Genomic DNA, 24,715 nt, shown 5'->3' on the forward strand with positions numbered 1-24,715 from the left:
TTTTTTTGATTAATGAGCTTGAGGCTTTATTGTATTTGATCTTCAGATATAGTTTGTGACAATAGTACCATATGTGAATGTAAATTCCTCTATGTAATCCATACAAGCTTATCTGATATTGCAAATATGAAATTATATTCCTTAAAGTTTTCATTTAGGTTAATATACATTGACAAGTTCTGTTTATTCTGATTGAACAAGTCCTCTTTTTTTTTTCGGTTATCTATCAACCTAATCTATTCTAATATTTAATTGGTATGAAATGTGCAGAGGGAGGATTTTGGGTCTCAGTGATGTTCAGTTTTCTCAGCCCCATTTATTAACAAGGCGGTCTTTTCCCCAGTTTATGTTTTTGGTTGCTTTGTTGAAGATTAGTTGGCTGTAGGTGTATGGGCTGATTTATTGGTTCTCTGTTCTGTTCCACTGTTGTGTGTCTGTTTTTATGCCATCATTTCTGAGAAGGTGAACAATTCTATAATTGAGAATGAGGATACCACAATAATACGTCTTCTAAAGAAATTTTGCAACATAGGTAACTTTAATAACTAAAATTAAACTGTTCATTATTATCATTAAGAAAAGGTAAATTCCTCACAGTTTGAGGTATCAATGAAAATACAGTAGATGTTGCTATAATAGCATAAATAAAAGGTCAACTTACACTTAGTTCTCTCAAACACTTTCCCAAACCTATTTTAGTTTTTATTTAAAAATGAACACCAGGTTTAAGAAGAAATATTAGTTTTGGATGTTTAAGGTAAGAGTGAACCAGATGCCCAAGGCCCAAACAAAAAAATATTTCTACAAGGTCAGACCTAATCCTGCATTTCCTGAATCCAGATGTCATTAGAATGTTTAATGCATATCTGAGATTATGGGAAGATCAAATTTACCAGATTTGTCTCTCATTGCAGAGGTAATACAAATGTATGACATTTTCTTCTTTGCCTTGAAGTAGTTCTAATATTTGGGTAGGGTGTGTGAGTGTGTGTGTGTGTGTGTGTGTGTGTGTGTGTGTGTGTGTGTATGGGCAGATGCATTTACTCTCTGTATCTGCTGTGCTTGGAGCAGAAGACCTCATTCGGAGGGATAGTAGCCTACTTATGGACTTTAAGAAATCTCTAACTAAAATGGGAGACTAACAAAAAGGTCTACACTAGCTTTATGAATCTAGACTGTTAGGCACTATGGGGCATCATTATATAATCATTTATTAGAAGATATTTTACCTCAAAGAAAAAAAAAGAGTTGAACTAAAATTTGTATGAAGGATAAAAAGAGCAGGTGTCGGGTCAATAATGAGGACTCCTGTGCAGTTACTTTTAGCTTAAAATATAGCACCAAAGATCAATGCAGTGTCTCAATTGCAATTCATTTCTGCTTCCTAGATTGTTGTAGGAGATAAAGTTGTTTTGATGCCGGTGAATGCAGGACAGCCACTACATGCCAGCAATATAGAGCTTCTTGATAACCCAGGGTGTAAAGAGGTATGTTCAAGAGGAAAGGGAATGAATTTGTTGATTTTCTCAGAGAGAGAGAGAGAGAGAGAGAGAGAGAAAGTCATATCATTTATTTCATTGTTTTCATGAGCATAAACCAGTTATTCTAATTAATATTCCTACGTGTAGATAGTGATTAGTTATTCTGTTTTTGGATGGATTTTTTAAGATACTTGGATTAAGCTACATAACTCATTTTCCAAAGTTTTCTTTTTTCTCCCTTTTACTAGTTAAAGTAATAATTTCTGGTACAGAATGGAATCCATAGTCTTATAACTCTTCACATTTCTTCATTGATAGGTGAATGCTGTTAATTGCAACACTAGCTGGAAAATCACTTTATTCATGAAATATAGTTCCTATCGAGAGGATGTATTAAAAGGAGTAAGTATGTGCTACATAGAACATTTGCTAGAAGAAATTAAGGTAGTCTTACTGAAATTCTGGAGGCAAAACCTGTGTATTCATTGTTGTTCATAATTTAGAATGTGACTACAAACCTTAATACTTACAATGAAAGTTTTACTGAGCCCCTCCCACAATATTTTGAAATGTATAAATAATCATTAAAAGCCAAGTAGCTAGCAGAAGGGCCCAGAGTACCATAACCAGAAAGAAACACCTGCTTCTCATGTCTATTGTTCAGACGGTTGTTTGAAAATCAGTGTTTCTTGACCTGTTTTTTCTAGGGTGACGTTGTTAGACTGTTTCATGCGGAACAAGAGAAGTTTCTCACTTGTGATGAATACGAGAAAAAGCAGCACATTTTCCTTCGTACAACCTTACGCCAATCAGCAACTTCTGCTACTAGTTCTAAAGCACTCTGGGAAATAGAGGTGTGTAAATTTTTTTTTTTTTGCTTTTAATGAATATTTAGATAAAAAAGATAAAATTCACTAGATTGGTTGTTTTATTGTTATAGGCCTCATTTAGGTTAGACCCATAAAACAGAATAATTTTTGTGTCCCAACTTGTACTCCTTCATTGCTAGGACCAAATTGAAAGGACACTGCTTCCTTCACCTGCCTTCTCTGGGGTCTCTCATTCATTCTCTCTCTCTCTCTCTCTCACACACACACACACGCACACACACGCACGCATAATTAATATTGGCATATATATATTTTTACTTTTAAAAAATCCATTCTGAGATGTTGTCAAGACTAATCAGACTGACAGACATGTGCCTCAAGTGGCATTGGGGTTCAGATGAGCCGGACAACTCACTTTAAGTGAAGATAGATACCAGAACTACACAATCACTGAGGAAAACATTTATTTCTCTTGGTGATGCCATTTCTTTTGGAATAAGGAGATCTAAAGTTATTCATTCTTTAAAAAGCATTTCTTAAATATGGAAATTTGGCAAAGTAAGAAAATGTGAGGTATAGATTTTTCTTTAAATGGCCTTTCTATGTAGTGGAAGAGATAAAACATACACAATTGCNACTTCTGCTACTAGTTCTAAAGCACTCTGGGAAATAGAGGTGTGTAAATTTTTTTTTTTTTGCTTTTAATGAATATTTAGATAAAAAAGATAAAATTCACTAGATTGGTTGTTTTATTGTTATAGGCCTCATTTAGGTTAGACCCATAAAACAGAATAATTTTTGTGTCCCAACTTGTACTCCTTCATTGCTAGGACCAAATTGAAAGGACACTGCTTCCTTCACCTGCCTTCTCTGGGGTCTCTCATTCATTCTCTCTCTCTCTCTCTCTCACACACACACACACGCACACACACGCACGCATAATTAATATTGGCATATATATATTTTTACTTTTAAAAAATCCATTCTGAGATGTTGTCAAGACTAATCAGACTGACAGACATGTGCCTCAAGTGGCATTGGGGTTCAGATGAGCCGGACAACTCACTTTAAGTGAAGATAGATACCAGAACTACACAATCACTGAGGAAAACATTTATTTCTCTTGGTGATGCCATTTCTTTTGGAATAAGGAGATCTAAAGTTATTCATTCTTTAAAAAGCATTTCTTAAATATGGAAATTTGGCAAAGTAAGAAAATGTGAGGAGATCTAAAGTTATTCATTCTTTAAAAAGCATTTCTTAAATATGGAAATTTGGCAAAGTAACTAAGAAAATGTGAAGTATAGATTTTTCTTTAAATGGCCTTTCTATGTAGTGGAAGAGATAAAACATACACAATTGCCTATGAACAAGCCAGCATCTGATAGATTCCATCTTGATTTAATGGATGTGTAAGCCTGGAACGGTGGTCTCAACTATTTTGAACACATCACCCCCTGCCCCCTTTAGAGCATTTATTGTGACACTTCCTTTAATATCCCAAAATGAGATTTGTAGGTAATATTATTTATATATTGTCACTAAAAAGTAATATAATGCTCAAATTCTAATACTTAGAAGAAATAAAAGGGAAATGCTTTATAATAAAATAATATGTATTTCAACATGTAAATGACTACTCTAGAAGATTTATACGTATCTTTGATGGAAATTGAGTTGATAGGGTATTGAGAAGGTCTGGGGAAAGCAACCAGTGCCAAAGCTGATCGCACACAAGGCTGCATGGAACCCTTCCCAGAAGTCTACCTCACCTATCACAGTAAGACTGAAAAATAACAGGCAACCGAAAATAAATACATAATTAAAACATACATTTTCACACCATAGATTTCTCATCATCATGCTCCAAAAACTTAAAGAATATATAGTGATAATGTGAGATATTATTTAAAAATCTTATTAATGAAATGCAGTGAGTTCCCTATATTTCATATATCTCTGCCCATTTAATGTTTCTAAATTCAGATTCTGTCTGTTAAAAGGAGTTTTGAAAATTCACTCTTATATTTGCTTTTAGTTTTATAGCTGTTGCTGTAACTGTACCACTGCACTGAAACCCTTTCCATCAAAATGCATAGTTGGAAATGCTATTACACATCGAACAGTCAGAAAAGAGAGTGAATAAATTATTTAACAATTTTGAGAGAATGGCTTTACTTCATTTAAGCTTCTCTCTCCATAGTGAATTTCTCTTAAATTACTGGACCTTTCATATAATTTGAAGTAAAAATGCTTTTGTATGATTATGTGCTAAAGTATTACCAATTTGTATTTGTGGTAGGTCTATTTCCATGGATTTGAAAGATGCAGGCTGCGGGGAATTTCTCTGTTGAGTGCTGTAACAGTCAGGAAGCCTGAGCATGCTAAGTTAGCATGAGCATCAGGTGTTTCAAGCAAGGAGGTATTTAATATAGGAAATTAGGTTTGACATTATTCGAAGGGCTGGAGGAGGAAAACTGGGGTGGAGCACCTGGGCTTATCTGACAATCTGGCACTACTAGAAGCCACTACCACCATCCTCTGAGTCTGCAGCCTCTCCTTGTGTGCTGCGGGGTCCTCATCTACTCCCTCCCACCCTCACAGGAGCCTGCACTATCAGCTGCCACCACTGTTACTAGAGACCAAAGAGGAGCCTCTCTTCTACCATTCAGAACCCTGCTGGGTGAGGCTTTCAGCTCCTGTGACACAGGGAGCACTTAGAAGGGTGGGGATGGTCCTGGGCTACATGCACTATCTAGCACAAGCTGGACTTCCCTGTGAATTGCAGGACATATAGTATCTGGGACACTGCCCATTAACTGCGAAAAGCATCTCTCCATAGTCATCATAGTAAATGAAAACACGCTTTTTTCCAGGTTCCCAAAATGTCCCCTCTGGGAACTGTACTGCCATTGCTAGACCTACTAGTGTACAGTATAGGATCGGAGTTTTTAGTCTGGGTTCCACGGTAAGCTTCAGGTTAACTCCTAGCTCTGTGTATTTTATATACAAAATGTGTGTGCATGTACACATGTGTGCATGTGTGTGTATGTGAGACAAACAATAGATTTTATCACATATCTCTGCCTTTACCAAAGGAGTTCAAACATTGATAGTTCACAGTGGCTGTTGTGCTTAGCAAAGGATCGGTGGAAGAAGTTTGATATGAGAACTAAGCCTTGAGGAATGGGTGGGTATTTGGTCACAGAGGGAGTGTTTTGTAAGCAGTCATGCACTTTGAAGTATTTTCATAATTGTTGTCTTATTTAAGCTTCGAAGTCGGGGAAGACTGACAAGCTGGAGTCTAGCCAAAGGTGTTAGGAAGTTAGATATGTTAGCACACAGAGTGCGAGGCTGCGGTGGGAGCTAACGGGTGGTCAGTACTGACAAAAGGAAGGCAATCTGTTCAGGGAGAATAGTGACAAGTTATCCTAGCACCCTGATATGCCTTATGATATTTAATCTTCACTACAATCCTGGGAATTAATCCCATCTTGTACACGAAGAAACAAGGCTTGGAGATGTTAAATTACTTGCTGTGATCATACCACAGCATTTGGTGGAGCTGGGACTCCAATATAGTGTCTGAGTGCAAAATCGGAGCTTCTCTACTGCACTGTACAACCTGTCATAACCCGTTGTGGGTTCTACTCTTTCATTCCTGGTGAGCCTAGAGGCCAGCACCTGGGGCAAGCCCAGTTCAGGTAGCAGAGGACATGGTGTTAAGAAAAAGCATACATGGAAAGGGCCGAGAATTACATTAGTTTAGACCTCCAAGCCCTGGCATTTGTGGTTCTCTGCATGGAATGATCCCTTCCAGTCTCCGACACGGTTGCCTCATTCTCGTCCTCCAGGTTTCATTTCTCATGTCACCTCCCAGTGGCCCATGCTGACTGCCATATCCAAAGTAGCTTTCCCTAGTTGCTCAGTCATGCACTCTGTTTTCTTTCTGGCATTTGTCAAATCCTATTTCCCTGCTAGTTCTCTCTCTTCCCCATTAGAATGAAAGCTCTAGCCTTGTCCACTGCTGTGTCCCGATGGCCTTGAAGACTACCTGGCACATAGTAGGCTCTTAATACAATCTGTTGAATCAATGTTTGAATGTCAAATGTGAGGAAATGCCACAGTATTTCCAGTTTTGGCCTTGGAAACATGTCGTTGGGAGTAAGGCTGTGTTTGCAGATGTTAAGCATGAATGTCACATGTGTACAGTGAGTTAACAACTGTTACAATATGTCTCTTGCTCATTTATGGGGGATTTTGTTTTCTGTCTCATTGTGCTCTCATGAAAGCATATATTCAATTTGACAAGCCAGCATTAACAGGAGGGCACTCATGTAAACTGTTGGCATTTGCTTGCCAGGAATATCAATATCATTTTGCCATTATTGTCACTGCTCTCTGTCTGCAGGTGGTTCATCATGACCCATGCCGGGGGGGTGCAGGACAATGGAACAGCTTGTTCAGATTTAAACATCTTGCAACTGGGAACTATTTAGCTGCAGAGGTAAGACTAATGGATATAGTGCTATTAAGTCTGTGACTCTGAAACAGTGAAAAAGGCAGTTGAATTCTCAAAAAGATGTTGTCTTTGCAGGAATAGTCATTATATAAATTTGATTATTGCTTATGATGATCTGGATTGGCATATATATTATCCTTAGATTATAAATATAAGTCAGAATCTTAAAATAAAACCTTAAATCAGCAATAACAACAAAATTCTGTAGTTGGCTTACTATAAGGTCAACTGAAATGAAGCATCTGATCGGCATATGTATGTGATTTGTTCTAAAATTTTCCATTTAGCATTCACCCTTTCAGAATGTCTGCACTGGTGACGTGTTCAGTTCATTGTTGATGTCCTAAGCCTAGACAGCTTCAGGTTTATTTTCGGTGGCTGCTCTTTTGTTGGTGGGTGGCTTTTATTGTTCAAACCATTGGGGAGGAAAGAGTTTTCATCCGGAGACACCGAACTGCCCTAAAACTGTCAATAAAAATGGTAAAAACACATAAAGTCCTTTTCTTTCTCCACTAAAAAATGTTGACAATCAGATAGATATGAAGGGTGGGGAGAAATAACATTATAGAGGTTTTAATAGTTATTTAATTAAGGTTTGGTTATCTAATTTAAAAATAATTTCAAAACTATTCTTTTTTAGATATATGAAAATAGCCATTAATTCTCCTTTCCTCAACTCTGTTTCTCTTTTTCAATTCAGAGTTTCTTCTGAAATTTCAAATCAGAATTTGGTTTTAGAATTTTTGCTATTACTCACCTAACTTTTGGTTTTGGATGTGAGGAAGAGTTAGGAACGAGGTGGGGATGTAGAATTGATGAGGAAAAGGTGTGCGGAATAGAAGCGGGTCCTACAGTTTCTGTGAGCATCTGGCCCCTGTCCACATTAGCACCCGATCCCGTTACCCTTGTCCTCCTACTAATCTGTGATAATCTTCCTGTAGTACCCACTGCCCGACCTATTGTACATTTTATTTATTGACTGTCTCTGCCAGTGGAATGTATGCTCTCTGAAGGCAGGAATTTCTTTCCCATCACCACTGTGTCCCCTGCACTTAGAACAAGGTCTGGCACTTAGAAAGCATTTGATGAATACTTTTTGAATGAATGGATGAATATAAAGAAGCTATTTAGGCTTCTACGAGATGAGAGGATGGGAAAAGGAGATTTCAGGATTTGTATGTGAGAGAAATTTGGAGTCATATTTGGGCAAATAATCTCTCTAAGCTCCAATTTCCTCCTGTGGGTAATAGGGATAATCTCAATATTTATATAATAAGATTATTAAGAGAATTAAATGAGGTAAAATTCTTGGCAGGAGGTTTGACTCATAGAAAACACCCAGTAAGTGATGCCAACATGATAAATTTTATTATATGATAAATAGGGATTATTCTTACTTTTATAAATATCCAATACATTATTTACTGCTCAAATAAATGAAATATAGCTCTGCAGTTTATGGGCTGTTTATACCATAAGTTCTTTGAAGTAACCCTTTTGAAAAATAACCATTTGGAGCAAAAATCATCAGTAAGATAGAGAATCTTGGCTAAAATAAAAATTAGAAAAGCCTATCTAGGTGTCCTATAAAAGATAAGAAGTTAGGACTAAAATCCTTTTGAATCTTATGTTAGTGGCTTTTTTTCTCTAATTCACTTTTCAATCAGTGGCTTTTTTAGCTACTGACACGCTGTAGAAAACTGACACAGGATGAACATTACTAGTTTTCCTTGTTAATTTCTGTAATTAAAACTTGTATAATTTGATGCATTCAAATGATTAGATTATTAAGAATTAAATTGTTCATTAACTTTGATGAAGATCCAAGACCTCAATGCATAAATGAATTCATTAAAAATTGAAAAATGGAAGGCAATTATTCCCTGAAAAGAATTTGAAAGACTCTTTCATTCTATCTCTAGAGAATGCTGCTTCAAATGCCAGATGCCATTTTGTCCATTGAAGAGTCTGATGTATTTGGGGGACCTTTTCTTTGGCCTTTAATACTATAGGTAACATTTTTTTTTTATAGAAAGGTGAGAGAAGGAGAATTGAACATTAAATCCGTACCTGAAAATTGAAAGCTAGGAATATATTTTCTATCGATTTTAACTAGTACAACAGAATGGGTGCTTCTGTGTAGTATTCTAACATCAAAATACAATCATAGACTCAACTTACCAACATCCATAAGTTGGGGTTTTATATTTCCTATGTCAGCTAAGTTCAGACAAGATCCCAGCACACTCATATGTCTCAGGATGCTTGTCCTCAAAGCTGTGGAAATGACAGAGGTGTGGCCAAATCACAGTGACTGTTGCCACTACAACTTCATAAAAAATAGATTTCCAATTAGGAAATAGGTGATAACTAGCCTCTGACAGCATTGAGAAGCAATGATTATCCATATATCATATTGCCTTGTAAAAATAACCATGTCTTTAATTTCAAAGCATTTCTTATGTCATTGAGATAGGACGGGGGTTCCCAACATTTTGAGTTGCAAGCTCCTAGTGTTATTTGTTTTATTTCACTACACCCTTCTTCTTAGGTGGGAAAAGTCTCCATGGCTTCTATTCATTTTACTTTTTTCAGTTTTTCTCTTTAATTTTTAATAGATATTATTTAAAAAAATAAGACACACATACTGGTATGTCGAAATGCAAGAGATGGACATGATTGTTTTTGAAATTCATAAAAACAGCAAACATCATCTTTAAGATTTTGCACAACCTTTGGTACATGTTTCTTTAGTGCCTGATAAATGCACAGCATGGCAGAGAACGCGGCAGGTACAGCAGAGGAAGCAGAGGACTCAATCTTTGTCCTCAAAGCATTGACCTTCTAGTTTAGAAGATAGCATACCAAAAACGACCCTGGCCACGGGCAAGATCTTGGAGGCCTAATTATGTGTGCAAGTGAAGTTAGGTCAGTGTGAAAGTAGTGAGAGAAGGCTCTCACTTGAGGCGAACTTTTCCCTTGTTCTCAAAGAAAGTCATAGACTTGGACTGGCAGAGAAATAACAGGACAATTCTTGCAGAAGTTGCCAAGGAGACATTCCAGGGACATGGAATGTCCAAATCATATGTAGACAACATAAAAACCAAGTCCTAGCCCAAGGAAGGGGTTGTGAAAGGGACTGCTGAATGACAGATCCCTTTGCTTTAAGATTTTCAGGGAAGGTTTTGGATTTGATCTAATTAGTAGTAGGAATGAAGTTTAAGGAAGTTTATCCTGGTAGCCACCTAGAGACTGGGAAAGAACAGCTATTTGCAAATTTTGGTAGAGATTGGTGACTTCATTAAAAAAATAATTTCCACCCTTGAGCTCCCAGTACAATGTGATAAATACATGATAGCAATATGAATAGTGGCATACTTACAGAGCAGTGCTAAAGTGCAGCCCTTCTTTAGTAGTGGGGGCCAGGGAGGCACAAGGAATGGTCAGCAGGTGTTAGGAGGAGCTGCTTGATGGATGAGTGAGGCAGATGGGAAGAGAGTAAGGGTGTTCAGGTAGTGAGGACAGCTTGGACGCAAGCGTCAGTTGTTGTCACACAACTGGTTTCATATGGCTGATACCTAGGACATGTGAGTTTGGAAGTGTTGCTAGAAGGTGGGAGGGAAATGACGGGGCCAGAAATGTAGTGTAGCCAATCAGTTCAGGCCATTTGTATTAAATTAAGGAGAATGGGCTCTATCTTTAAAGCAGGGAGGAGTACAATAAGTACATTTGTGATTAAAGAAGACCACTCCAGAGTTGTACTGCCTAATATAGTAATTAGCCACATGTTGGCTATGAAATTAAAATTAATATTATTAAAATTAAATAAAATTTAAGTCAGTCTTTCAGACACAAAAGCCACATATCAAGTTGCTCAGTAGCCACACCGTATGGGGTAGAACAGATATGGAACATTTTTATCACCAAAGAGAAAGTTCTAGTGGGCAGCACTGCTCTGGAGCCTTTGTAGAGCAACTAGAAGAGATTGAATTTAGGGGCAGGGAGATCAGGTAGGAGACAGGTATGACACCTTCAAAGAATTTTGTGCACTCGAGCCAAGGGAATGGCATCGGCAATGGCGAGGAGGGAAAAATTGAAGACATTTTCAGGAGACAGAATCAATGGAGTGGCAATCCATTGAATGTTAGGGGTTAAGGAGAAGGAAGATGCTGGCTTTGGAAAACTGGTGATGTCATTCACCAACTTGGGGAAAATGGGAAAAGGTGCCAAGGTGATGAGGGAAATAATCCATCTGATTTTGATTATGTTTGATTGGAGGTGCTTATGAAATGTCCAGGTGAAGGTGCTTAATAGAGAGAGGATCACAACTTCTAGAAGTTTGGGAATTCACCAGGGCTGAAGTAGATTTGAGTTTAAATGGCATGGATAAGATCACCAGGGAGTGTGAAGAGAGTGTGACAAGTTTGAAGATGGAACCATCAGGAGCATCATCTTTCAAGGGTGGGCAGAAGACTGGGAACCTAAGAAGCCAGAGAAGCAACTGGAAAATCAAATGGGCTGAATTACAAATGTCAAGCAAAGGAAGACAGAGTCTCAAAAAGGAGGGAGTGCTACCGAAAAGGTCAGGAACAAAGTCTGTTTACAGCATTTGGCAAGAACACAGTCATTTGTGACTTTATTGAGAGCATTTTTAGTGGAAACCAGAATGCAGGAGTGGAGGAGTGCCCCGGAAGCCAGGAAGCATAGGGAGTGTAGGCTGAGTTTTCACAGCGCGGCCATGAACAGGAAGACAAAGGGGAGGAGATAAAGGGAAAGTAAGAGTCCTCTTAGATGGTTACTATAAAATCTATTAAAAAAATAAGATGGATGAGGATCATACTGTTTTTGCATTAAAAGGAATTACCTAGCAGAAGAGCAGGATATAGCAGGGAATTACTCTCTTGTCTCACAGCTTTTCCTCCCTCAATAGACATGTTTATAATTTAAAATATTACTTTTATTTGCTTTAGGCATTCCTGGTAAATTGGATTATGTAATTCTTGAATTGCCTTTGAGTTTATGATATTCATATTGGCCACCATGGCAAAGAGAAACAAGCATAGCGTGGAAAAAAATCCCATGTAAACCTACAGTCTATCTGAATTTAAGCAAATATTTAACTTCTCTGGACCTGAGTTTCCTTCTGTGTAAAAAAGGTGATAATATATATCACATGGGATTATTCTGGAATTAAAGAAGATAGAGAGTGTAGAGCACCTTGTATGTAAAAGGTATCCGTTCAATAAAGGTTAAGTTCCTTTACTTTCGTGGAGAGGAAGGGGAGAGAAAATGCATAGTAGTGTTTTATTATTATTATCAAGAACTAGTATTTCATTGTAAGTAAAATAACTTAAGGGAGGAAGTATTCGGGGGGCAAAATTTAGTTATTTAATCTGTTTGTCTGGTAAAGATCACCTCCTATGCTTTGACATAGGAAATACTGCCTCATGGAGACATTAAAAATCCTTTCAGTAAAATCTGATGATCTGCCATACAGTTCATATGTCAGCTGCAACACACAAGTAGTCACTTCCATGATTTGTAAAATAGACATTTTGGATGAGATTACTTTTAATCAGTTGGATAGCTAAAAAGACTATTCATGCCATGGATTGTTAGACCATTTAAAAATATGTTGCTTTTATTTTTCTAAGTGTCTACGATAAAATTTTCTTTTTTTTTTTCCTTTTTGTCTTTTTTCGTGACCGGCAACGGATCGCAACCCTCAGTGTTGCGCCTGTACCGGACAGGGACCGGCAACGGGATCGCAACCCTCGGTGTTGCACCCGCACCTCGCTCAGCCAGCGAGCGGCTGGTCTGTATGTGGGATCCGAACCCTCGGCGGGAGTGCCGCTGCACTTCCCAAGCGGCGCACTGTAGCAGTGCGCCACCGGGCCGGCCCCTACAATAAAATTTTCTATATGATAAATAAAGATACTTGAAATAGTTTTCTGTTGTCTATAAATTTTAGTTTTTTGTTTTTTTTTTTTCCCTTTTTGTCTTTTTTACTGACCGGTAACGGGATCGCAACCCTCAGTGTCACGCCCGCACCGCACCCAGCCAGTGAGTGGGAACCGGTCTCCACATGGGATCCGAACCCTCGGCGGGAGCGCCGCTGTGCTCCCAAGCGGCACACTCTCCAGTGCGCCACTGGGCCAGCCCTATAAATTTTAGTTTTACTTAAGTAATTGGAGAATAAATCTGTGGTCTTGTAATACAGTGTAGTTAGAATTCATTGAGCATTTTAGAATTTTAAATGCTTTGATTCTGAATAATGCCACAATTATTCTCTATAAGCCTCTTGAGATATTTCAGAAATCCGCCACTTAGGGAGGAAATGCTTATGGCGTTTCTTTGGACTTGTCACAGTGTATAGTTATGTATGCATTTGTTTATTCTCCTGTGTGTGGTGTTTCTCTACCCAATGACTATATTGTTCCCTATGAGGAAGGCCCCTGCCTGTTTTGCTCACCACTGGACACCTTCTGCCTAGAGCAGTGTCTGACGCTTAATTTGCATTCAGTAAATACTGGATAATTGAATGGATGAATCATAGGGACTATGATTGTTGTTGTAAATCCAATAATTTCACTTTATGGAAAAGGAAATGCAGGCTCAAGAGAGGTGATTTATTTTGCTCAAAGTCAAAAAACAGTATAATGACAGCGTTAGGGCTAAATGCTAAACTTGTACTGCTTCATCTGTGTTAGTGGTTCTCAACTGAGGGTAAGAATTTGGCACAATTTGGCAATGTCTGGAGACATTTTTATTGTCAGAATTGGTGAGAGGGAGCTACTGGTACTTAGTGAGTAGACGCCAGGGATGTAACATCCTTAATGCACAGGACAGCCCCCCACACCCCTAACAAAGAATAATCTTGTCCAAAATGCCAATAAGTGCCAAGGTTGAGAAACCCTGATCATTATTATAAAATGAAACAATCATTTATTGAATGCTTAGTAGGTAGAAACACTATTTTGACTGTGAAGAAAAGATGATTAACACAATATCCTTGTCCTCTAAGAGTTTGCAGTCTAGAGGAGAATTATATTAACTCAATCATTGGGACATTGATATCTCTTTAGCAATTGCTTCCATCCTACATACACAACTGAGATAACTGGTTTTGTATAATGTTTAAATTATTAACATTTGTAGGTGACTATACTAAATCTTACAGTAAGTCTAAACAACTGCAACCTTAAATCTAAGCACAAATGAGAAAAAAATCATCTAAAAACTTAATTACAGGTAGAGTGCCTAAACGTGATACTGTATTTTAACCAGCACTTAACTAGGGGTTAAGTTATTCAGAAAAATGTAATAAATAAGCCTATTGTTTGTGTAGAAGAGAAGGAGTCACTATCCAAAGGAAATTAGACCATTTCATATGCTGGAGATTCTGTAGACAGAGACAAAACACATACATTGCAAGCAGGTTAAGAATAGCACTATTGTGTGTATGGTGTGTGTGTGTGAATTGTGGAAAACATCTAGGAATTAGAACTATGATAGGATAAAACACTAAGTTTTGCTCTGCAAGATACTAGGTTTAGAAATGGACTCTTATTCAATGCAAAGATCTCCAACTGAATTGTGGAAAACATCTAGGAATTAGAACTATGATAGGATAAAACACTAGGTTTTGCTCTGCAAGATACTAGGTTTAGAAATGGACTCTTATTCAATGCAAAGATCTCCAACAGTATAGTTTTAGGAAATTCAGATTATTTTTTAAAGAAATTTACAACTCTAGAAACCCATGGACAAAACAAGGAACATAGTATGTGTAAGATAATAAACACATTTTGGCTTTATGGGATAATGCAGAGCCATATTATCAGGCTGTCTCCCTGTCATGTCACTTTTTGTGGGGCATATCTGTAGTTAGGTGGCATGAAGGGAAGAAAGCAAACATTCATATATTTTTGAGTGTTCCGTTACACAGCACAGTTATCAGCACACTCGTTCACATTTTGTCATAGATCTTTTACTTGTATTAACTTATTGGTGCAGGAGAGTTCACAACTATGTCTATGGGGGGGAAATAATTTTATCACATTTGAACAGGATAATATGGGATTTGGTAAATAGTTTTTCCACAGTCGTGGGAAGAAATATAAATCGAGCACAATTTCTGATCCGCTGCTTTCTACATTTTCTTACTGTGGTTATTACTGTGATAACATTTGATGATCCTTTCTAAAAAACGATAGATCAAGTAATGCAAAATAATTTTGTTAAAGATTGGGCTGGCCCGGTGGCGCACTGCGCTAGTGCGCCGCTTGGGAAGCACGGCGGCGCTCCCGTCGAGGGTTCGGATCCCACATACAGACCGGTTCCCGCTCACTGGCTGAGCGAGGTGCGGGAGTAGCCCCGAGGGTTGCGATCCCGTTGCCGGTCCCGGTCCGGTACGGGGGCAACACTGAGGGTTGCGAACCGTTGCTGGACACGGAAAAAGACAAAAAAAAAAAAAAAAATTTTGTTAAAGATTTTATATAATGCTTTTAAAGACAAGTAGTTTATTTGTTTGTAGATAGGCAAAACTTCCACCAGATGGCAGTAAACACTTATTTCCTAACTATTCCATAACTTTTGCGTTTAATTAATTAGTTAAAAACTTAGTACTGGAAACCTGTGCATTAGCATAGAATCTTATGAATATTAGGGCTATCGTTTTAAGTATTCCTATGTTTAGTTTCCTATCAAAGGTATCAGCCGTAGTATATAAAAAAGGCCTGGTTTATATGTATGTATATGTGTAAATAAGTACAATAGACAAATATACATACCAGATCCTATAAATAAATTTAATATAATTTAATAATAATTTAAATTTGATATATAAATTTACTCACATATAAATATTATATATCAAAATAGAAATTGTGCTTGGCACATAAAAACACTCAGTAAAGGTAATTTTTCTCTTTGTTTGTTTTCTAGACTCCCCATTCAGAATAATAGATTGGCCCTGAAAAGCCAGTCATTGGAAAGAGGAACACACTCTTAATTATTTTAAAATACATACATGAAGATTTTATGACTTTAATGTTAGATATAATAAAAATTCATCAAAACACATTTCATTGTAAAAAAGTAACATTTTTCTTTTAAGGAAATGAACATGTGTTATGGGTTTATAAACTTTTGGTCTGCTTCCTTGCCTTTGTGTTCGATGAAAGAGTGCAGTGTCTTTCATCTGATCGTGGAACAAGCATGACTTTCACTGCCCAGGTGCTTATGATGTTACTCTCTCTCTCTTTCTGCCACCTTGCACCACATCTGGCTTCCTTCTGTTCCTCTTTGGTCATTTAAATGGAGATTCTTCAAAGATTAGTAGTGGGTCTCTATATTCCCTCTCTGTAGCCCCCTTCCATGGCTGCAGCAAGCTATAAATTTGATCTTGGATATCCCATTACCATATGAAGTCAATAAATGTATGTAAGATTGAATTATTTTCCCACAAAATGGTGATTTCTCTTAGTTCAGGGTTAACAACTTGAGAGTCATGTTAAACACATTTTTCTCTTTCAGTTTATGGGTTTAGATTCTTCTGATTCTATCTCTGCAAACTCTTTCACATCTGTTTTCTCCTTTCTATTCCAGCATATTATTTTTGCTTAGGCCCTTTCACCTTATGCTTGAACCACTGCACTTGGTTAGTTTCACTCTTTCATCTTCTGTCTCGAGATGCAAACTCTTTAGCCTGTGGTTCAAAGGCCCCATTGGTCTAGGCTGATCTTCCTTCCCACCCTGGGTCACCCCACTCTGCTTTACAGAGGCAGGAGGGAAGAAGCCATATGCTACCATAGCTGAAAGGTGGAGCTTTGCACCCCTGAGACCTGTGCTTCCTAATGCTGTCACTCAGCAGTGGTATGACTTTGCATAAAGTACTTCACTTGATTGCCCTGGGTGCCTCATCTGTAAAGTGGGGAATGAATATGCTAATAATAAATAAAAATTTGAAGTAAAAAAAAAAAAAAGCTGTATACTGTAAAAATAAAAAAAGAGTCTCTTTTAATAGTATAATTGTGAGGTGAAATGAATTAGCCTTTAAAAGCACATAAAAAAGCATTCCGTTAATGACATTTATGAGTCTTGTCTAAACGCATCTTATTTTCTCACCTTCACGGCATTGGCTCCCAGCACCGCCTGTCTTCCTCACTCCCTGTTTCCTGACCCACCAGTTAAAACTATACCCATCCTTCAAGGCTTATCTCAAATGCTACCTTCTCCATGAATAATTCTTGAATAAATTTGCCCACCACAGATCCCTCCTTCCTCTGACCTATATTATTTATAAATTATTCATTCCCGTCTTATATCTCTTCTCACATTCTATTTTGTATTACAGCTAACTGTATTTATGTCTTATTTTCCCTTCTAGATTTTAAGGTCTTATGGTCAAGGACCATATTCTCTTTGTCTTTGCTAAAATACCATACGCCACAATGCTTTGCGCATTATAGATGCTCTATTAATATTTATTGAATAAATGATTGAATAGCATATTAGTTCTCTTTCTCTAATGCCAGATTTATAATTTATTTTTCAACATAAGGAAATATTTCCTTTAAAGTTCTAAAAGATTCAGAAAGCTTCGTACGACTATGTCTTCTTCCCCCTTCTTTAAAAATGTATTTTTTCTATTTGTCCTTCATCTAGTCACTTTAATAACTACTGCAGTTATTATACTTAGAGAAGAAAAGCAGCAGTATAATTTAAAACATATTTTTATTTGGCCTTCGAATAGGTAATATTGATGGATTTACATAGCCATAGATTTATTTGGGTGGCTTCTCCTCCTCCTTTCCCACCTCCTCCTGAATTTAGTGAAGTAATCACTCTATGTTAATTATTTTAAGAAAACACACTGCAGCCTGAGAGACACAGATGAGGTAAACCACCTTTAGTATTGCACCATCTTTTAGTATTGCTGCCAAAGACATGAACATTTAAACTTTATTGACATAGAATCAAGGTTTAGTCATAGACTTTTCCTCATTCGAAGGTGAGGACACGGAGTTCTGCGGGGGTTAGATGACCTTTCCTAAGGCCCCTGGTATTTCCTTATAGAGCAGAGTCTGGAATCCAGTTCCCCAGGCATCCAGTCAGGGTTTGAACTGCGTGATCCTAAGTGGTGAAATACTCATATGTAAAGACTGAATTTTAGAAAGTAACGTTGTCTTTGAGGTAAAATATGATCTAAGTTTCAGAGGGCATGCATTATTTTGTGTTTTACTTTGGTGTGTTGATTCCTGTTTCTGTATATATTTTAGTTATGGATATATCATGAATTTCCAGCATGAGTTTACTTTACGGTGTCTGGAACCAGCTGTTCTAATATTTATTGCATGAAAATTTTGACCCTAAGGTATATCCTTGGTTAAGCATGTTACATAACTTTTAGATGTAAATGCATTTAAATTTTAGTACAGATTTTTAAAAAATTTAAATGAAAAGTTGAAAATTTTCAAACAGAAAGCATATAAAAAAAACTACAGTGATACTTGACTAAAATAGGTGACTAAAGAAATCCCTTCTGGGCACTATGCTGGAATTTTCTTTACTATCAAGTAAAAATGTGTTTTTTGACTTTGATGAGTAGACAGGAGGCCAGTTAACTCATTCTTTGGCTCTCTACCTTTCACTCTTGGAATCTAAAGCAGGATTAATCCTGTTTTGGAACTAATTCTGTTACTCATAATTCAAGGGAATTTAAGGAGTCTGAGGTAGAGTCTGAGTCTGTAGAAAAAGAAAGGCCAGCCTCAAATCACCCTAACTGCTGGCCCAGCGCTAACAGGCAACTTGAGTCTTCTTACCGCCTTGCACGTCAGTTCTAGAAACTGAGACTGCTGTCATGTGACTCCTGGACGGGTGCTGCTTTCTGTCCACTCCCCTCCCTTCTGTCTCCACTCTCTTTCTGATTCGTTTCATAGTTTAGTTGTGTTTGTTCTTGTGTTTCGTGGAGTGGGCATCGCAGCGTCCATTCTTTTTGAGGCTGGCTCCTCCACTCCGTGTTTCTGAGGTCCAGCCGTGCTGTTGCGTGCATCAGTGGCTCTTCATGTTTTTTGCTGAGCATTAGCCCAGTGTTTAAATATATCACATTTTGTGTATTCATTCTCCTATTACATGATATGCATTTTTATCTGAGCTTAATTTCTGGCTCTCTTCTATGTCCCTAGCATTTTTTTCTCTCCTTTTCCCCCTCATAATCTTCAAATGAATGTGTCAATCCGTTTTAGTTGATTTTCCTGGAATAGGGCAACCTCTGCATACATGGTTCTTTCTTCAGATGAGAAGTTTAATTTCTATTATCTTTGATTATTGCTTGTGTTCTACTTATTCTCTCTTCCCTTTGAGTACCCTGATCACGCATTCGTTGATAGTCCCTTCTCTGGTCCTCCACGACTACTTTCTTTTCTTTTCCTTAGTTTTCATTTCTCTATGCTTTTCCTCTGTATTGAGGGGTGGCTGTTCAACTTCTGGTCCTCTGCATCACTCATTTTCTGTAGCATCAGCTATGCCTTTTATTGCTGCCAGTGTGGACTTTAATTTTATATTTATGTTTTCATTTTTATTGAAATCCTCCTTAACTTTAAAAAATATTTCAATTCTTTTTATATTATTTTATACAAACACACACACACATATAGTTATTATCTTTTTAGCTGTTCATGTTATTCTGTTGTCTTTACACAGAGGTCATGTTTACTTATACTTTCTTGAGTATGCCAAACCATTTTCTGAACATTTATTTTGCGTCAGTAAGTAGAAATCATTCAGAAAGATTCCAAGAAAGAATTTCCCTCGTTCTAACATACTTTTTCACCAGTCCCATTTTGGGTTTTTTCTTTCTTCCTTCTTTATTATCCTTAGTCGAGTGAGCTCTGTGCAGACACAGATGGGTTGAAAGGGTTGTCCTTGTTCTTTTGTTCTATTTTTTAATTCTCTAATGCGACAATTTGGCCCTCTTTCTTAATCTTCAGCTGCAGGGAGACTGATGAGTGCATTTCCAGTGCAGCTCCCAGTTGTAGCAGACGTTGGCTCTATGTACCTGGGCTCTGTGGCAATTGCTTCTGCCTTCCACCCCTGCTGTTTCTATATTCTCAGGCAATGCAATTCCAGCACACAGCATCCCCGGTTCTTTCTCTTATCTCCCCTCTCTTCACACAGTGCTTCTCAGAAGGCCCTGGGCCATCATCTGCTCCCTGCACTTCCTGCCCCATTTTTTTTTTTTTTTTTTTAGGACTGTAGTGTCTGTCTGGTCATGAGAAGATAGAGACAGGTAGTGGGACAGTGATTGGGGTACACTGGGGAAACAACTTTCTACTTGATCTACCAGCAGCTTCTCAGCAATGCAGAAACCCTTCTGTGTAGGTTTTTGGTTGGTAAATTCTCTGGGTCTCTGAGTCAGTGGACAAATAGTGGAACCACAGCAAGTATCTTCTTTACTTTGTTCCCATAGCCACTACTGTGAAGTAAGGTTGAAGTAAGCCACAAGATAAAAACTGGTAGTTACCTGCCTTTCCCCCAGAACCTTCTGCTTTATAATTTGCGTCAATTCATTGAAGATTTGGAATGTAGGTTGTTTTTCAGCCTTAGTTCTTAACGAGATTGGAGGTTTTTTTTTCCTTTTTTTCCCAGCACCTTTGTTGATATTTAATGATAAGCTTGTAGGGGCAGTTCTCAGAGCTACTAGCCAAATATCATTTTGAGAATGTCTCCTGACCTTACATTTTAAGTGGTAATTTTAACTACTTGGGATTAACCATTGTATGTACCAATTGATTGACGTTAAAGTGATTAAATTTAATTGGACTACTTATTATTTGAAGAAAAACGTCTTCTAAATCTGTTGTTTTACAAATTATCGACTAGTTATTTCAGTACAACTAACATCCTTTTGAGGCTGGTGGGAGTCAAGATTCTAACGAACTGGAGATGCATGGGTCAACACTCAACATATCCAGAACTAATTTTTCTCATTAGAAATACCCCTACACTCCACTATCGAAGCCTGAAGACATGTGTTTTTGTTTGTGAGTTTCAATAGTCCGCATGTATTAGCTGACATATCTGACACATAGCTTCTCTTTTGCTGCATATTCATTCCCTTGTGTGTATAGCATGTGGAGCATGATCTTGAATCATTGTTAAAACTTTCATTTGGTCTATTTTCAAAAGTTGTTATCTGAATTATTGGCAAATGGCAGTTTTTGTGATGGGTAAAGTGGTGAACTCTCTTGAATGCTTCCCCAGAGGAGGTAAGATTGTCAGGTCTCACTTGTTCAAAGCTGTCAAAAATTCTGATATAAACCAAGGCCTGGTATAAACAGTTCTGATATAAACCAACATTGCATTTTAGCCCTTGTCTCCTGCAACTGTGGTTTGATGGTAATGTTTTGAATTGTCATATTTACCGATGGTTTCTTTCTTAGCTTCTTTTTATATTAAACTTAGTTAAAGGTATAACAGTGAACTGAGTTAAAGATCACTGGTCTTGTTAATGTGCTTTTAATAGCAATTCAAAACTAGTTTTGTTTTGTTTTTTAGCTTAATCCTGATTATCGAGATGCCCAAAATGAAGGAAAAAATGTGAGTAGAATTGTTTTTTCCCCAACAAATCCCAAATATAGTTGCTTATCTTTTATAATTGAAAATTTAATAGCTAACTAGAAGAGTAGGGTCTCTGAGGGAGATTCCGTGAGTAGAGGCTATGTATGGTTCAAAGATCAAAGATAAAGGATGATATGGCTTATAATATAAGAAGATGTTCAATAGAAGGGTGCTTAGGGAGATTTCTAGCAACTTGAAGGCCATTTATGGTAGAGCACTGGAGGCAGCTGGCATCTGGGAGATACTGTGGTTACAGGTTTAGTTTTTAGAAGTACACAGAAATTAGGAAGGAGAAATGGGATTATGGTGTGATATTAATATTAATATCAACAGGACACTGTGTTTGGAGTCAAAATAATTTGGGTTCTGTTTTTGTGGAGAAATTGAAGCATCGAGAAGCTAGATGACCGATTTTTCTGATATTCTAAAGTGTGCTACTTAAAAAACATCTTAATCTTATTTTAAAGCCAATTTTCCTGAAAATATTTATTATTATTTACCATGCTCATTTTATTATCATGTATAAAGAATATGACTTCATGGTGACAATATAACTTCTTTAGTCAATCAAAATTTCAGAAATGAAGGGCAATTTGATGTGATGCAGACAAACCTTTTCTGGTTGATGAAAGGTTTTTTTAAAAATTATTTTTGTTAGAATTTTAACCAGATATTTTGATGTAATATAGACACAGTCTTTAGTTCAATTTAGCAATCCCTTTTGAAATTGGTAGGTATTATTGCTGCAACATTCAATGTTCCAACTTTTAATGAGAAGAGTTGCAGTGTTTAATTAAAGTCTTTGCATTGGTATACAGCTTTATGTTTTATGAAGATATTGACATGAGGGAAGTGAGTCACGTCATAATTTCTGGACTTGATTCAGTCCTGCTTGACTCTCCTCTCCATCTGACTATGAGGCTTACAATAGAAATAAACCCGAGTATCAGGTCATTGGCCCAATGAAACCTTTAATTTGTGTCAGAATGGTCCTAAGCATAGAGGTATGTTTATTCAATCAATTGGATCTTATATTTAAAATTTAATTTTATCATCCTGGGTGGGCTCTTCTCCTGTTGTTTTTCAAATGGCTGCTCCAGGATTGTTGGGTTCTTATTTTCCTATGATTTAGGAAATTGCTATCAGTAACCAAGTTTAACAAGCTGATTATGAATCATGGCTTCTTTTGTTCTTACTAAAGGCTTGTCAGTGGTCTCCAGCCAGAGGCCACCAGGAACACACCTGTAGTTGAACAAGTCGGGTTTATTACTCATGGCTGCAAGAAAGCACACACACTATGGGGAAATGTGGGGCATCTCAGTAAGAGCATGTTAGGAAGAACTTATTATGGGATTTGGGCTGGTGAAAGATGATTTGGGGAAGGATTTCAGGAAGTGGGACTTTGCTGTGGATAGGAATGCTGATGAGTATCTTAATAAAATTTACCTGTAGGGCAGACAGGCTAAAGTTGTAATTGCTAAAGAAGCTGGTCACTCATAACAGCTGGGGGAGAGGGATATTTAGTCATTTTTGTACCTTGGACAATATTCATATTTTGTTTGTGTTCAGACATGATTAGGGAGTAGTCTTGTTTTGTCTTCATTCATCACAGTCAGAGTGGCCTTGTCTGATGTTGATGTTCTGTGAAATTGTTCATGTTCAACAGAGAACACCAGGGTCTAGCTGAGAGCACCAGGCCACCTGATGGATGTCGGAGTCTGCTTTTCTCTTTCTCAAAACTTATTTTTATAATATTCCCTGTGACTTCTTCAGCATGGTGTACGGCCAAAAGAGCTCTACTTCTAGCACCACTATGAACTTATGTGGCCTTGGTCAAGTCAGATAGCTTTCTTGAGACTCAGTTTCCTCACCTATATAATGGGGTGAAGAAGTTTGCCCTACATACCTCCCCTGCATGCCATGAGGATAAAATAAGATCAGACAAATGGAAACTCTTTGAATAAAAGATGTTAGTAGGCTAAAAATTTAAGTCGTTTCTATGAAAAGAGCATCATATCAAATCTTCAAATTGTGCAATTGAATTAAATTTCTGTGCTCTTCTCATTTCTGCTACATAATATTTGGTGATGCTACTGATGGTTCTGGGCAGAGCAGAGTAGGAGAATGAAGTGGGAGTATGAAGGTTTACAGAGAGCAGCACAGAAAATATAAGTAAGTAATAAATCCATGGCGAAGTTCACTCTTTGTGCTAATCAGGCTTTTAGTTAGACTTGATAGTTTTTTTCCTTTTTTTTTCTTTTTTTTGGTGGCTGGTGAGTATGACTTTTTCCGTTTTTATTTCAAAACACAATTTCTTTGCTCACCTCTAAAGATGAGGAAGAATGCTCTTTTGGTTAAGCAGTTTTCACGAGCAGTACTTTAACTGCACACAGTGCAGGTGGGTCTGCTTTTGCTGTAGAAGTTTATGATTGGATCTCATCTGTCATCTCAGAAAGACATCCAGCTAAATGGAGATATTTGATTTAATTTTTTTCCTCTCCAGGATCCCTAGCTTGAGAGTAAACAAAACAGAGAATATGGAACTATAAAGCTGACAATATGGCTTCTCATTTTATAAACCATTTGCCACATAACAATAATCACGTTTCTGTCTAAAGATGAAAACAGAGTTTTCTGTCAGAGTTTTCATTAGAGTTTATCTCCAGCTTGTGAAATATGCAATCAATTTCCCAGACAATGCTGTTTCATCTCAGATCTGGGTTCCAGTAACACTGAGTTCACTGTAACCATGCTGATTTTTTCTCTCTTAATTTATGTTGTCTATTTAATGCTCAGTTAATATTTTTTTCCTGTAATTTAGAGACCTTTATCAAAATGTTGCCTTCTAGTTTTGAGGTTTCAAAGGTTAATGCATGGTGCCACTGAAATGAGACAGAGTGTGTCAGAGCACCCATTAAGACACAAATTGCTGTATTTATTCTACAAAGGAGTCTATTATTTCCAATCTTACAAATGTACAGCATCCACAGGGACCCTGTAAACATTGGAACTGCGTCAAGCCCAGCTGGGAACCTGCCAGTCATTAGTTTCTTCTCCTTGAAAGGCTGCATCTTTTCAAATGATTCTTTGAAGAGGAATTTTTGGAATAACACCATCCATCTTAACGTTATCATTTCTATGTGGAATATGACCCGGTTTTTTGAGGAGTGTCTTTTGTCTATGCTGAGATTTCTCAACCTCAGCAATTTTGACATATTGGGGCAAATAATTCTTTGTGGTGTGGGGCTGTCTTTTGCATT

At 37.4% G+C, this 24,715-nt stretch overlaps 1 protein-coding gene across 1 annotated transcript in view; it reads left to right on the forward strand.

Annotated features, from left to right (window-relative positions):
- The window catches only part of LOC103604351 (inositol 1,4,5-trisphosphate receptor type 2-like), a gene marked incomplete at its 3' end in the record, with an annotated part of 116,092 nt that overhangs the window by 8,330 nt on the left and 83,047 nt on the right, over window positions 1-24,715 (forward strand). The window contains exons 4-8 of the mRNA XM_008588910.1: window positions 1,389-1,487; window positions 1,800-1,883; window positions 2,189-2,335; window positions 6,723-6,818; window positions 21,393-21,446. Of these exons, the coding sequence (XP_008587132.1) occupies window positions 1,389-1,487; window positions 1,800-1,883; window positions 2,189-2,335; window positions 6,723-6,818; window positions 21,393-21,446 (480 nt within the window). The remainder of the gene's footprint in view (window positions 1-1,388; window positions 1,488-1,799; window positions 1,884-2,188; window positions 2,336-6,722; window positions 6,819-21,392; window positions 21,447-24,715) is intronic.

The sequence above is a fragment of the Galeopterus variegatus genome, unplaced genomic scaffold, assembly GCF_000696425.1.
Source record: "Galeopterus variegatus unplaced genomic scaffold, G_variegatus-3.0.2 Scaffold5099, whole genome shotgun sequence".
Taxonomy (NCBI): Eukaryota; Metazoa; Chordata; class Mammalia; order Dermoptera; family Cynocephalidae; genus Galeopterus; species Galeopterus variegatus.